The following is a 13,454-nucleotide window of genomic DNA, read 5'->3' as shown; positions in this document are numbered from 1 at the left end:
AAATTACCATCACCATTCTCAAAATTATCTAAATTTTCAACCATCTCATTATAGCCCCAATCATCATCATGTCATTATCAATTACATCATTAGTGATGTTACTAACAAGATTGATAACAACATTTTTGATATCACAACACAATAAGGCACAATAAGTTGATCCACATTTCTTTAAAGATGTTATGGTTTAACGCATTTGAGGACACATAGCTTGCGAATTGAGCATATTCATAAACTAGATAAATGAAAATTCCATCTTTAAACAACTGATGCAAATATCTTCAGCACTTCAAAAGAATTAGTCACCAATTTCAAATTCTCATTATATAATACTGTATAGTGAATGAAAGGTAAATATTATATTAACATCAGTATACATTTGTGTTAACAAATGTATATTTTATACTTATTAAAAGTAAATATTCATATTAGAGTTTAGGATTTAGTGTTTAGGGTATTGTGTTCATGGTTTAGAAAATATATATTTTATATTAAATGAAGGCAAATACTTATATTAACATAAGTCTACATTTATGCTAACAAATGTATATTTTATACTTATATTATCTTAAGTATACATTTGTGCGAACAAATGTATATAGTGCTTATTAAAAGTAAATATTCCTATTAGGATTCAAGATTTAGTGTTCAGGGTTTAGGGTTTAGTTTTCAAAGTTTAGGATTTAGTTTATATAATACGTTATATTGAATGAAGGTAAATAGTTATATTAACATAAGTATACATTTGTGCTAACAAATGTACATTTTATACTTATTAAAAGTAACTATAATCTTAATAAAAAAATAATTATTCATATGAAGAAATGTAATATTTCAAAATTATTATTTTTTTCACGAAAATTTATAATTTTAATTATTTGGTTAAGTAATTATAGTTGTAAGAAAAAATAATCATTGATATGAATAAAGGTAATATTAAAAAAGAATGAAAAAAATAGAAAAAAAGTTAAAAATAAAAAATGAAAAATAGAAGAAAATAAAGGAGCTAACAAAAAGAAAAAAAAATAAAAACAAAAAAAACACAAAAATTGAAACAAAATAAAAAAAAACTGAAAAGAAGCAAAAACAAAGAAGAAAGAAAAAAGCAAAAAAAGGAACAAAAAAATACGAAAAAGCAACAAGCAAAAACAAAGAAAAAAAAAAAAGGAGCAAAAAAAGAAACAAAAAAAATACGAAAAAGCAAAAAATAAATGGGGGTAAGGAGTTTGTACCCATGACCTCTAAGGCAAAGAGCGCGTGCTTCACCGCTGCACCACACAAAAATTTTAATTTTATTTAGCAAACACGTTAATATAAACGTTCAATGCGGGTCGGGTTGGATCCAACCTGTCGCATCCTATGCGGCCGCCGCACACAAGACTGACCCATAGTATTTTGATTCTCAAAGTTCACCCTCATGACTTCTCATATTTGAATATATCCAATAATCATAAATATTTGTATTTACACAAACAATCCTTTCAACCCAACTTATTAATGTGTTAAGTGTTTTGCCCGATTATAAAAAGCAAAGATATTCATATTGTCCCCCATACTTGTTACTCCTTTCATCCCATTACAAATGTTCCATTATTTTTGGGCACGGAGATTAAAAAATGAGTAAAAAATAGATAAAGTAGGTTGATAAAAATCGTTTAAATATTAGGTACAGAGAGATACTATATTGTCAAAAAAGAAATGAGACATTTGTAATGAAACATTCCATTATGAAAAGTGAGACATTTGTAATCGAACATTTCATTATAAAAAGTGAGACATTTATAATGAAACAGAGGAAGTATCATTTGTACGCCTCTATAGGATAATATATAATGGATTCATCGAAAAATAAAAATGACACATTATAAATACCAAAATGAGTATGTCACAATAATGCATTTTGACGAGGTAGTATACTACTTGATCTTTCTTATTTGATGATTATTAATTGAAAGAAAGAAAAAATCTTAAGTAATGACAACTTTATCCTTTTATACTAAACGTACGTAGGTACTTTTACAGCGGGGATTTTTTGTGTCTTATAGTTTTAAAAATAGGTAAAAATTACCATCAACAAAAAATTAAAATACTCATTTTGAACTACATTGAAACAAAATCACCCTAGCATCCAATATGAATTACTACTATTTACTAATCTACCTTAATATGTACAAAAATCCAATTCTATAGATTTTCCGACCACATATTAATCAGAATATGCACGGTTGGAACCCCACCTTATCCTTATGTGCGCTTGAATTAAACCTGCGAACCCAACTTTGTATTGGCTGATAATTAGAGAAATGTTTGAAGCAACCATCTATTTGATAATAAGAGTAGTATTCTGATGTGCAGGTAAAGCTTCCTTCTGACATAAACAATCTGGTAAAGGGTTCACATAGAATGCCTCTTCAGAACGAAACCTATCCGTTCCCTTTGTTCCGGTTAGGGGGCCCTTTCTCTTCCTTGGAGATCCTTGCCTGCGAAACAGGTATGCTTCAAATACAGTAAAAGTTATTGGCCATTCTGTGATGAAGGAAGAGCTTCCCATATTGCATACCTCCTCCTGTGAATATCAATCACTCTATTTGACAGATTTTTGCCTTCTTTCATTGTTCCCCCGTTAATTTTGTCAAACAGCCGAACGAGTGCTTTCCTGATGAACAACCATGCTTCCAAAAGTTTAGCAATTGAACTGAGATGGAGAGTTATAGGAAACAAGAAAACATTAAAAGTGTCGTACCTATCTGGAGAAATTGTTTTCCTGTGACCTAGAAATCGACGATGGCCCTCAACTGCCTTTGCCATATTGCCAAAATATGTCGGGATGAAAATATCACTTTCGACTGAGACAATATAGTCAAGTGCAGCCATCTGTGATGCATGGTTGATGAAGGGTTCTAGTTCCTCCACTGATGCTAACTTTTCCTGCCAAACCCACACTGGATGAGAACTGAAATGAACATCAAAACTAGTAGACTTGAACCATCAACAAGAAACTAAATCCTCATCACAACAGATAACACAAGGTCGACTACTCAGTCTAGTTAGTCAACTCTATTATCTCCCCCTTGAATAGGTACTCAGTATTATATGATGAGAACTGTCAGTTGCACGACCACTTTATATCACCACATCTGATAAAAAGTGAAACATAAATACAGGATTCCTCTATTATTATTATCAAATATCAATCATATACTACAAGATAAAATATGCTGGTTATTTATTGTTTCATATAAAACTGTGAAAATCTATTTACAAGTGTCACCGTTAATTCTCCATCCTTCAATAGTCCACACTTAAAATATACATTAATGCTTTTCTACACAAACAACTATGCTTCTTTAATGTCAATGTTTCTTTATACTCTCTCCGTCCACGAAAAATGTGGTCTTTTGGCTATTTTGATCCATCCACAATAAGTGTGGTGTTTCTATTTGATACACATACCCTTATATTTTCAACTTCATTCACACTCAATATTTACAAAAAACCATCTCATCAACTATTTATCAATTGCCTAACAAATCAATTTTGATGGTCCATTTCTCCACTTTATACACATCCCTTAACCATTTACTTAAATAACACCAATTAAGATATAAATACAATGTCATTTTGGAAAGTGAAGCCAAAATAACAGTGTTATATTATTATATCTCCCTCCGTCCACCAAAAGTGCGGTATGGTATGGAGGGCACAGGTTTTAATAAATGGTTGGGAGATATATATAAGTAGAGAAAGAGACCCACCAAAGTTGATTCGTTAGACAATTAATAAATGGTTTGTGAGATGAGTTTTTTGTAAATATTAAGTGTGAATGTGGTTGAAAATATAAGAGTATGTATACAAAAATAGGAACACCACACTTACCGAGGACGGACCAAAATAAAAAAAAGAGCACAGTTTTTATTGGAGGGAGTAAAATATAAATTGTATAAAGAATTATAAACATGTACATGGATGGTACTATCATTCTTAACTTAAAATTTCAAATATTTAGAGAAATTATTTAACTATTTTTGGCACAAGTATTCTTTGCTATACTAAAAGATACTACTCCCTCATTCCCATAAGAGTGTGCATTTGCCATTTTTGGGCACTAACCCACCATCAACTCCTTATTTCTTACTCCTACTTTACAATAAAGCGAACCCCTCCACTCCCAATACACTCACCCTAACATTTATTAAAACCCGTGCCACCAACAATCATGCACACTCTTATGGGGTGGAGGGAGTATAACATAATGTAAAAATAGTCCTAAGAGCTCATGGATTGGGTTTTCATAATTGTAATTGATTGTATTGTGAGTGAGGAAAGTGACCCACATTAGTTGAGTGTGTATATGTTTTGTGGAAAATGGTGTTATATTATATGATTTACGTAAGGAAGAAAGTGACTCACATAGAGTATTATAACATAACGACATGGTTTACATGTAAGGATTTCAGTTTTATGTAGAAAATGGTGTTATATTAGATGATAAGCATTACTTTTATAGGCCCTTAATAATTGATACAAACTTGCTTATGAGAACAAAAAGCAAATTGACATGGGTGCAATAGTTATTTGTTCATACCTTGTTCATTATTATAGGATATCGAATCTGAAGATCAGCCATACGAGATTCGCCTCCATATATTTCTCCAGCTGCAACATATATCGGGGTACTTGATGGGAAACCAAGAGTACTAAGAAACAATCCGACCTCTTTCGGAGTTAGAGGACAATACCCTTTGGCTCTCTGTTCTACAGGATCAATATCTTTTATCTTCCACCAAGTCATGTTTTCCCTGAAGTTCAAAATAAGAACTACAGATTACTCAGTGTCAGATATTGGTCATCACACAAAAATCAATGATGTAGTTCACCTAATAGTCTTTAGCTCCTCAGCCTCTTCTGGGGATAAATCATGGGTACAGCCACTAAAGGCAAGCATGTCCTTCTCAAACCGTAAATGCAAAGCAATGTAATGACCATATGACCTCATTCGCTCTACCAACAACTACAAACAGAAGAATTTAATACAAAAACAAATTACAAGACATCCAATTATGAAAATAAAGGAACAAGAAGATGTCCAAGAGTATCTCGGAACCGAGAAATTACCTTCCCCATACTCTCAATTTGAGGAGCAAAGCGAAGGGCTTCATAGCAAGCACGGCATCGCAATTTCTGAGTGTCAGGAGGAAGGTTATTGTTCGCCAACCGGGAATCAGATTTTGCGGCTCGTATCACCTAGAATTGTTTCCATTTAAAATTACAATAAGAACGATCTACTAACAAATGGATCAGACTTCTACCCAAAAATACCTTATATTCTTCCCACATGCTTGCTATCTCTTGTTCGTAGTATTCTACTCCAGACCAACTTCTGAAATGTTTCACTGCCCTAGTGGCATTTGCCAATTCCTTGGGAAGTTTATTTATAATTTTCACATCATCAGCTAAAGAAGTGATAAAATGGTATTCGTCAAAGACATCAGAGAAGTTGCTGCAATTTTAGCAAACAAGATTAAAGAAAAGTACTTATTACGAACATACGCATTTTATACTGAACCAGAAAAGTGAAGAGTGTACCTAGAATCTTGCCAAAACGAGTGTTTATCTAGCTCAGGAATCACAAGCGTAGCGTTTATCAGGCGTGCAATAGCAACCATATCACATATCTGCAAGCAGAAAACAGACTATGTGAGGATGTTGGTAAACAAACTGCTCACCAAGTACATCATATACAACTCCAGTGCTTCTCAGTAATTACATCATTGTGCATGTAAGTGATTCCAAAAGAAACTTATTTGTCTTCCAACATAAAGTAGGCACAATCTTCTGATTGGTTTAGAATGATATTGTCCATATAGTATTTCATGTCCACTTAATTGTGCTATATTTTAATATTGATTCTAAATTTTGAGGTTCAAGTTACAGCGCTTTATTCTTTTAAAAAAAAATTAAGTCATGCTCTCTTTTATATTCCAACAAAAGTACTCATCTCCAAATTCGATAAAGGAAAAGGTTTACGCATCACATTCTAGTGTCTCAAAAGCTATCAAACCTTTTCTGTAAGAAATTTAATCCCTTTTGCACCTCAAATTTTCTTGAAGAATGTTTTCTTGCTACAATAAAATATTATCTTAGTTTTAAAGATTTCTGGGCCAAAGCCACAATCAAGCACTATGCAATACTTGACCAACGTGTTTTTACTCAAATCTGCCCTGCAGCCTATCTATCCCAATCTAGGACAGCCAATTAGACGCTAGGTCCAACTGCCTGATTGGTGCTTTGGGCAGTTTGTAATATTACCTGAAACCTCATGACTCAAAAACCTCAAAACAGTGATCATGTTGTTCAACCATTAATTATTAGGGATGTTAATTCAACCAGAAACCCACATCTTGGAACAAACAGACTAAGCAAAAACCAAGGTTAGAGCCAAAAAATTGTAGCCCCCAACGGATTCTTTTTTTGGGCTAAAAAGTGAGTTGTGTCCAGCTTGACAAGCCAAACCTGTCACCATTCATTGTTTGGATCATCTTCTCTAATAAACTTTGGTTAATGAATGGTCAAAGGCATTGGAAAGATAACTCGATTACCTTTCCAGCCATGTATTATCCATTCTCATATTCCAAGTATTTTAAAGTTATGAATATTTAAAGTTGCGATCATAGACAAATGAGTCATATTAAGGATGTTGATTATCAACAAAGTCTTATATTTTAAATCATTTATATGAAGTTGAAATAGGAAATTCAAGACTAAGAGAGGAGTATCATTTCTGTTCTTCTTTATCTCTTTTTTATACAACATAGCAAAAAAAAAAAAAAAAACTCTATGAACTTGTTGGGCCAAGGGGCTAGCCCAAAAACCGAAGGTTAGCTTTATGGCCAAGAATTTCAACCTGAAAAAAAATTCAACCCGATTGGCCTTAACCAAATAGGCTGATAGTAGGACAAAACTAGTCCAAACCAAGTGGGTTGGCTAGATTGACATCCCTAGTAGTTACTAGTTATATGAAGAAAGCAAGCCAAATACCAAAGAGAGCAAGTCCCCATACTAATTTCTTTTTGTATTTTTGGAATTCAATAATGGATTTATCATGCAACATACCATATGGCCATGTAAGAAGGAGAATTATAGAGTCAACATCATTCCAATAGTCAAATAAAGATTATGGAAGGAACTATGTACATTACTATTAACATATATGAATACTTTTATACAAAGACACAATCAGTATTGGGAGAGAGAGAGAGAGATACAAACCCCTGCTCTCATTTGATTAAGACCCCCATTTGCATGTACAAGTAGGTAACCACGAGATTCTGGAGGAGCTGCAAAGGCAAAAGGTGCTAAATAAGTTAACAAGACGAGGTGCCTTTAGAGAAAGCATAACACTCAACAAGAAAAGAGTGTGTGCAAAGGATAACAAAAACAATTTACATTACTTTTATAAGATGAACTTGGTTTAATGCAAGGTACATAGTCTCTATTAGGTGGTTGCTTCCACAACTTGTCCAAATCCAAGGTCATGCTTGCGCCACCCAACTGTCAAATCTAAACGAGTGAAAACATGAAAGAGGCATGACTACTTGTTATCAAAAAGTGCTTATGCTATAACACTTGTCTTGACAACAGCAAGTAGATAGAGAGCTAAGCCTACAATATTGAATTGGAGAAGTCAACCTTATGAGCAGTGACAGGAGCCACCAACAAATGCGGAGGAGCAAACTCTTGCATCCAGCTTCCCTCTCGGCTCAGTTTTTGGTACCCGGTTTCATGTTGCTACATCAATTCAAACTCAACGCAGATCAGTACAAATACCCAATTTTCACCGTCCCAATCAAGATCCAGATTTTATTTAAGAATTAGAAACAAAAACTTAAAAGAAAACTTTATTCGATTATTCAGTAAATTCTCAATATTCTTCAGCTACCAGCCAAATGGATTTAAAACAAATCCATGAATAACTAGGGGAAACCGTTACAAACTAAATCACAAGAAGGAAGCTCAACATCTAGCAAATAATTAGGGAAAAGATTAGAAGATATACTTTAATTAAGACATTATTAAACACACAGAGATTAAATTAAGGAAAAGGAGAGCAGACCGCAGGAAGCTTGTAGGATGGATCAGTAGGCAAGTTGGTAACTTCTTGGACGTGTACGGAAGAAAGGAGCGCCATAAGGGCTATGGCGCCTATGGCGCATGTTAGCAGACGCCTAAGAAAGAGTAGAGTGCGCCACCTCCGTTTAGACAGCACCGGCATTACCTTCTGCACTCCAGAAACCCTTGTTGTTGAGTTTTGCTGAATGCGCGTGTCTGAATTATAGAATTGGAAGGCATTTACGATTTCGAAGAGTGGGAAACGTGGGCTGGAAGAGTAGTAATTGCTACACTACCACATCACATGCTCATGGAAGGAGAGAGAAAGGGTTTAAATTTAAATGAGGAAGAAGATGGTCGACGCAAGTCAAACTCTACTACTCAATTCAACACAAATCAAATCAACTAAGCACCCCAATTTTATTTTATTTTTTAACAAAAGAAAAGGTGAGCAACCCAATTTGATAATAATAATGAACTGGGATTAATTCTATAACAATAATTATTGGGATCAAACTAGTTTGGATTTTTCAGACATGATTAGTAGAACTATCTAAAATTTTATCTATTTGGTTTTTGTTTATAGAAGTTGTTTCTTGTAATATCTGTGCAAACAATGACAGGTATTAGGGAAGTTAATTTTGCATACTACACTTATAAATTTTATCCAATACCCTTCGACTAATAAATTTGTCAACATCGCCTTCGTCTAATAATCACAAAATTTTCCTTCTCAAAAAAAAAAATCACACAAATTTAATCACCACTTTATTCGATAATTTTTTTAAAAAAAAATTACTATTTATTTGGATGAGATCATACATACTCCTATTTGGATGAGATCATTTGTCTCACAGTTTTTTTTTTTTTTGAGAATTCATTTGTCTCCCAGATTATTATGGCATATTATATCCCATTATTTATTTCAGAATTTGTTACAAAATAAAAAAAATATTATTGTATGATCTATCCCAATTAATATTTTATCACAAAAAATTGAATTAAAAAAATATATGCTTTTAGAATAATTAATATTAATCCAAAATTTTAAAAATAAATACAAACCTAGTCAATCTTAATTAATTATCTTAAAATTATATTAAAAATAATAAATAATAATTGAAGAATTTTTAAACAATAAAAAATACAGAGTGGGACATTAAAAATGAACTAGAGGATGCTATATCTAATGTGTAAAAGTCTTGAGGCGTTTTGTCTCATAACAATTACTATAAAATAATTATAAAACACAGATAACAAACCAAACATTAAACTTTTTTCTGAGGAGACCAAACATTAAACTTAATTGTTTAGAAGTCTGAAAAATATCAAATTAAAGACATAAAGTGTTGATAATATTGTTTTGTTACTTAATAATAAAGACCAAATCATAATCAAACATCATAGTCATCTAACTCATCATCAACAACACCATTAGAGTTCTCATCAATATGCATCTATATCCAATCTTGTTCATTGCATCTCCTCAACAATAGGAGGATTGATGCCACTGCATAACTTTCTTTTCTTTCTTTGTTCAATTATGGTTACAAATAGTATTTGACTTCAGAGTTTATGTTTAAGTAATGCATTAGGCATTCAATTTTAATTGTTTTTGAATTAGTTAGGTAGAAGAAATAGACCCAAATAAGCCCAGAAAACCTTGAACGTTGCTTTTCTGGTGAGGCGGGCTTCACGTCGCTGGGGCATTTTACCCTAAGGTGCACGCCTCGGCTTGAAAAGGTAGGCCTCACCAGAAGCCACAAAGGCGCAAGCCCTGAATAGCCTCGCCTCGAGGCGGGTAAGCCTCAACAACTTTTTACAACACAGCTAGCTGCCTATATCCATTCCCTTTCTTCAATATGAATAATGAGTAGCATATGTTGATTGGCAAATGATCATACATGGATGTGTATGATGTTTAGCATTACAACATACAGTATAGAGGAAAAATGGAAGTAGAATTTGGACAAAAAAGCAGCCTAAGAGACGTCAGAAGCTAATGGAGGCGGCTGAGAGTCGGCCTGTTCAATGGAGGTTTCTGTTTGCAAAGTTGTTGAGGCATCTTCACTCACAGGTGGTGGTGCCGTGGAAACTTCAACAGTTGGAGGAGGCGTAAACTTGTTGATGTAGTAGCTGAGAGACGGGCCCGAGTATTCCACAGTCTGCTGCACCACTGGTGGATTCTTGCCTACTTGGAGAAGAACTGCTGAAGCAGCAGCAATTGAGACTAGGGCAATGCCTCCAACAATAGCTGCTGTATTCTCCGCTCCATCCGACGACGAACCTGCTGTTCCAGAACTGATTGCACTTTCTGCTATGTAAACTGCAGGCTGAACCATTTCTTTCAGCTCAACAACATTTTCTATTTTTCTACAATTTCAGATTATACACCAACCACAAGATTATCACACACTAAGCTCTCTAAAATAAGCGTAACCAAACACCCCATAGAACCAACAACACTAAAAGAGGTGTGCGACAAGTGAAAATATAGGGTGTAATTCTCAAAAAAAAATATTGAACTAGAAAATTTTGTTCAGCCCTAGATTGGCACATCAAACTGGTCGACATGAGGAAGCTAGTGAAGTGCATATGAAGACACCACCAACACGAAAATCTATTCTAGAGTTTTTTCATACTTGTTATCATGCAAGGGTTAACACTTGAGCAGTAAAAAGAAATCACATTTTCCAAATTTACATCAGGGAGTAGTTTATTTTCTTACCTCAACAGAATATATGTTGGTCTGCCCAGCTGTGTCCTTCTCTACATATCCGGTCCAACCCCTTTTTCGTGGTGGAAATGTACCAACTACTTTAGTTTTCTCCACAGCTACCCATTCCATGCTCACTTTCCCAACCTGTTTCATTTTTTCAACCAATATATCATCCCTTTAACCATCAAGGCAGTCATTTATTCAATTTCCATGCTCAATATTGAAATCCAAAGACTTTTAACGATTTTACCACCAATAAGGCAATAATCATCAAATCATTGAATCCATCACAAATTATCACAATTGCAGCATGCTGCACTTAGCATGATTAACCAACGTAAGGGGAATCTATAATTTCACTCATTCTAATAGAAGATAAAAGATGTAGGAAAGCCGTTTTGCAATATAAATTTACTTTTATTATTGTGTAAGACCTTCATGATTTCTCTTAGTAACAACATTTTTACTTGGACAATAAATGGAAGGTTTGAGGAAATAACCTCTTTATCGGGGGCACATTCTTCAGTATTGCATTCATCAGCGTCATCAGCAGAAGAAGCCCTAATTCTGAAACCATATTGCAAATTCTGCCTCTTTTTGGGCTGGGGCTTATTGAACAGTAGACTTGCTGATGCAGAAATGCTGCAGCACTTGCCTGACAGTGCACACGCCATCATATATATATGGAAACAACCCTTCCTCAACTTCGCGACACCACCAGCCGCTCAACCTGAAAACATTTGAAAATGTTTGGGCTGAATTATAATGTACAATGCATTTGTTAAACATTTTGAAAATTCATAATAGTTTATCCATCTCAAAGAACTTGACTTAGAAGGTTGTAAAGCTGAAAATACTTCTAAGCATGTTAAAACATTTTCATATCATAGCCATATAATCATTCATAGTTGTAAGTTGTAACCATCTATAGTTGAATACAAAGGTGTAGTCATAGGTAACTCAACATACATTTCCAGTTTCTACTACAAAAAGCTGAGGAATTGAATTAGATTGGTTTGCAAACTGCAACCTAAGTATCCTCTTCTACAAGGCCTACAGGCTACAAAAGATAAGTTCTCAACTTAAAATCATAGTCCTAACTCCTAAAAACCAACCTTAACATCATTCATAATTCATCAACACTTTCATAACTAGATTCATTACACTCGAATTTTCAAAGCTTAACAACATTCTTGGAAATCAGAATCTCAATTAAGGGCACCAACAACATCGTTGCTGAACTTTTCTTTGAAAATTGGTCTTGGTTATAAAAAAAAAAACGATTTTTCACAAATGCTTTTCTCGCATGAGACATTTATTTTTAATAAACTCTGTTCATGCTCAATCATTCAATCAAGTAAGTTATAATTCATATATATGCACATAGATGACGAAACGCAGGTCATTAAGTATGCTTCCCAGCTCCCTAATCCCCAAATTGCACAGCTCAACAGCGAAAAGTCTCTTCCTTCATTATAATACTTAGTACTTATTTGTTTCTATGTATTTTGAATTATATTCAATTTATAAACCATAGTACCCATTTCGAATTATATGAATTTATTGTGCAGGAGTTATGGAAAACTGTTTTATGCGCGTGTTTATGAGCGATGTTTTAACCATGTAGCTGTATTTATTGGTTTACTGCATAACAAGAAAATTATAGGACCACTTTTTCACTTGCAGACGTTCTGTTTCTTCTATTATTTCACGGAGATGGAAACAAGTAGATTCTACCAAATGAAATGTGATGGAGAACTTACAGTTTGGAAGGAAATTCTGCTGGCGAAGAAAAGTGCTGCAATCAATTTTCAGACAGCAGTTTTGTGTTTATATCCGGTGCATAAAATCTGTGTGTTTGCGTATGTGTTCATGGTTGGTTTCTGCTTTATGTGGTTGATTTTGATTTTTGAGTGGAGATGACGTTGGCCTTCTCCAAAACATAAAAAATAATATTTCTGTGTCGTAAAAAAGAAACATTAAAATAAAAATAATCTTTTTTTTCCTTCTTCATCTAAAAAATTATCATCATAATTGATGGGCTTTGAAAATCGGGATTCTGGGCTTCTTCATTTATGTCAGGATGATTGTATACATAGCCTTTCATTTTATTTAGTACTATTCAACTTTTTACATTCACAAGGCATAATATCAACTCCTTAAATAGCCGGTGGTTCAAATAAATTATGATAGCATAAAAAGTGATTAAATCAAGAACCCTATATCCGTTTTAAGGATTAGGGAAAACATTAAAATTGATCTCTCTCAAATTTACTCAAAGACTTGTACTAAAAATACTTAATATCCTCGTATCCTTTTATAAATAAGAAGTTACGTTGAAAAGTTGACACAGAAACTTATTAATAATTGGAAGGACCTTATTCAGATGAAAATAATGAACCTAGCATAGTACTACTATCTAAGATATTTAAAATATTTCATTAGTATCCTATAGCTGAAATTTGAGATCACTCAATGTGTTCATCCTAAAATATACATGATTGTCCTCGTTTGCTTTCAATAAAAAGAACAGTACTTGTATCAAAATTATTCCCTTCTAACTACGAAGTTACCCTGCTATCTAGGAAGAAGACAAACCTACCCTCACTATGTTAATACATAAGAG

At 33.6% G+C, this 13,454-nt stretch overlaps 2 protein-coding genes across 3 annotated transcripts; both read right to left on the bottom strand.

Moving 5' to 3' along the window:
- Window positions 1-1,967: 1,967 nt before the first annotated feature.
- LOC130992588 (O-fucosyltransferase 7) lies at window positions 1,968-8,502 on the bottom strand. Of its 2 annotated transcripts, XM_057917278.1 has the most exons (12): window positions 8,114-8,502; window positions 7,690-7,788; window positions 7,452-7,551; window positions 7,270-7,337; window positions 5,587-5,675; window positions 5,320-5,500; window positions 5,116-5,244; window positions 4,878-5,011; window positions 4,586-4,799; window positions 2,744-2,928; window positions 2,561-2,656; window positions 1,968-2,480 (listed from the first exon to the last, which is right to left on the bottom strand). In XM_057917278.1, the coding sequence occupies exons 1-12, from the start codon at window positions 8,270-8,272 to the stop codon at window positions 2,321-2,323; spliced, it is 1,614 nt and encodes a 537-aa protein (XP_057773261.1). In that variant the 5' UTR covers window positions 8,273-8,502; the 3' UTR covers window positions 1,968-2,320. The 2 variants fall into 2 exon arrangements, with proteins under 2 accessions (XP_057773261.1, XP_057773262.1); XM_057917279.1 differs by lacking the exon at window positions 8,114-8,502 and having other exon boundaries at window positions 7,452-7,560; window positions 7,690-7,790.
- Window positions 8,503-9,961: 1,459 nt separating this feature from the next.
- On the bottom strand, window positions 9,962-12,815 carry LOC130992673 (protein MAINTENANCE OF PSII UNDER HIGH LIGHT 1). Its single transcript, XM_057917421.1, has 4 exons — window positions 12,592-12,815; window positions 11,329-11,558; window positions 10,838-10,972; window positions 9,962-10,442 (listed from the first exon to the last, which is right to left on the bottom strand). The coding sequence occupies exons 2-4, from the start codon at window positions 11,503-11,505 to the stop codon at window positions 10,092-10,094; spliced, it is 663 nt and encodes a 220-aa protein (XP_057773404.1). The 5' UTR covers window positions 11,506-11,558; window positions 12,592-12,815; the 3' UTR covers window positions 9,962-10,091.
- Between the last annotated feature and the right edge of the window lie 639 nt (window positions 12,816-13,454).

The sequence above is a fragment of the Salvia miltiorrhiza genome, chromosome 7 (assembly GCF_028751815.1).
Source record: "Salvia miltiorrhiza cultivar Shanhuang (shh) chromosome 7, IMPLAD_Smil_shh, whole genome shotgun sequence".
Taxonomy (NCBI): domain Eukaryota; kingdom Viridiplantae; phylum Streptophyta; class Magnoliopsida; order Lamiales; family Lamiaceae; genus Salvia; species Salvia miltiorrhiza.
This window is presented reverse-complemented; position numbering and strand designations above follow the sequence as displayed.

Bases quoted from the DNA above. Each gene is read 5' to 3' on its own strand.
- LOC130992588 (XM_057917278.1), bottom strand. From the start codon at position 8,272: ATGCCGGTGCTGTCTAAACGGAGGTGGCGCACTCTACTCTTTCTTAGG. The intron at 5,676-7,269 runs GTTTGTATCTCT...TTCTGCTTGCAG, and splicing joins TTAATCAAATGAGAGCAGGG to ATATGTGATATGGTTGCTAT. The intron at 4,800-4,877 runs GTGAACTACATC...TTTGAACTTCAG, and splicing joins GAGGAGCTAAAGACTATTAG to GGAAAACATGACTTGGTGGA.
- LOC130992673 (XM_057917421.1), bottom strand. From the start codon at position 11,505: ATGATGGCGTGTGCACTGTCAGGCAAGTGCTGCAGCATTTCTGCATCA. The intron at 10,973-11,328 runs GTTATTTCCTCA...AAAATGAAACAG, and splicing joins AATGTGCCCCCGATAAAGAG to GTTGGGAAAGTGAGCATGGA. The intron at 10,443-10,837 runs GTAAGAAAATAA...GAAATGGTTCAG, and splicing joins CCAACATATATTCTGTTGAG to CCTGCAGTTTACATAGCAGA.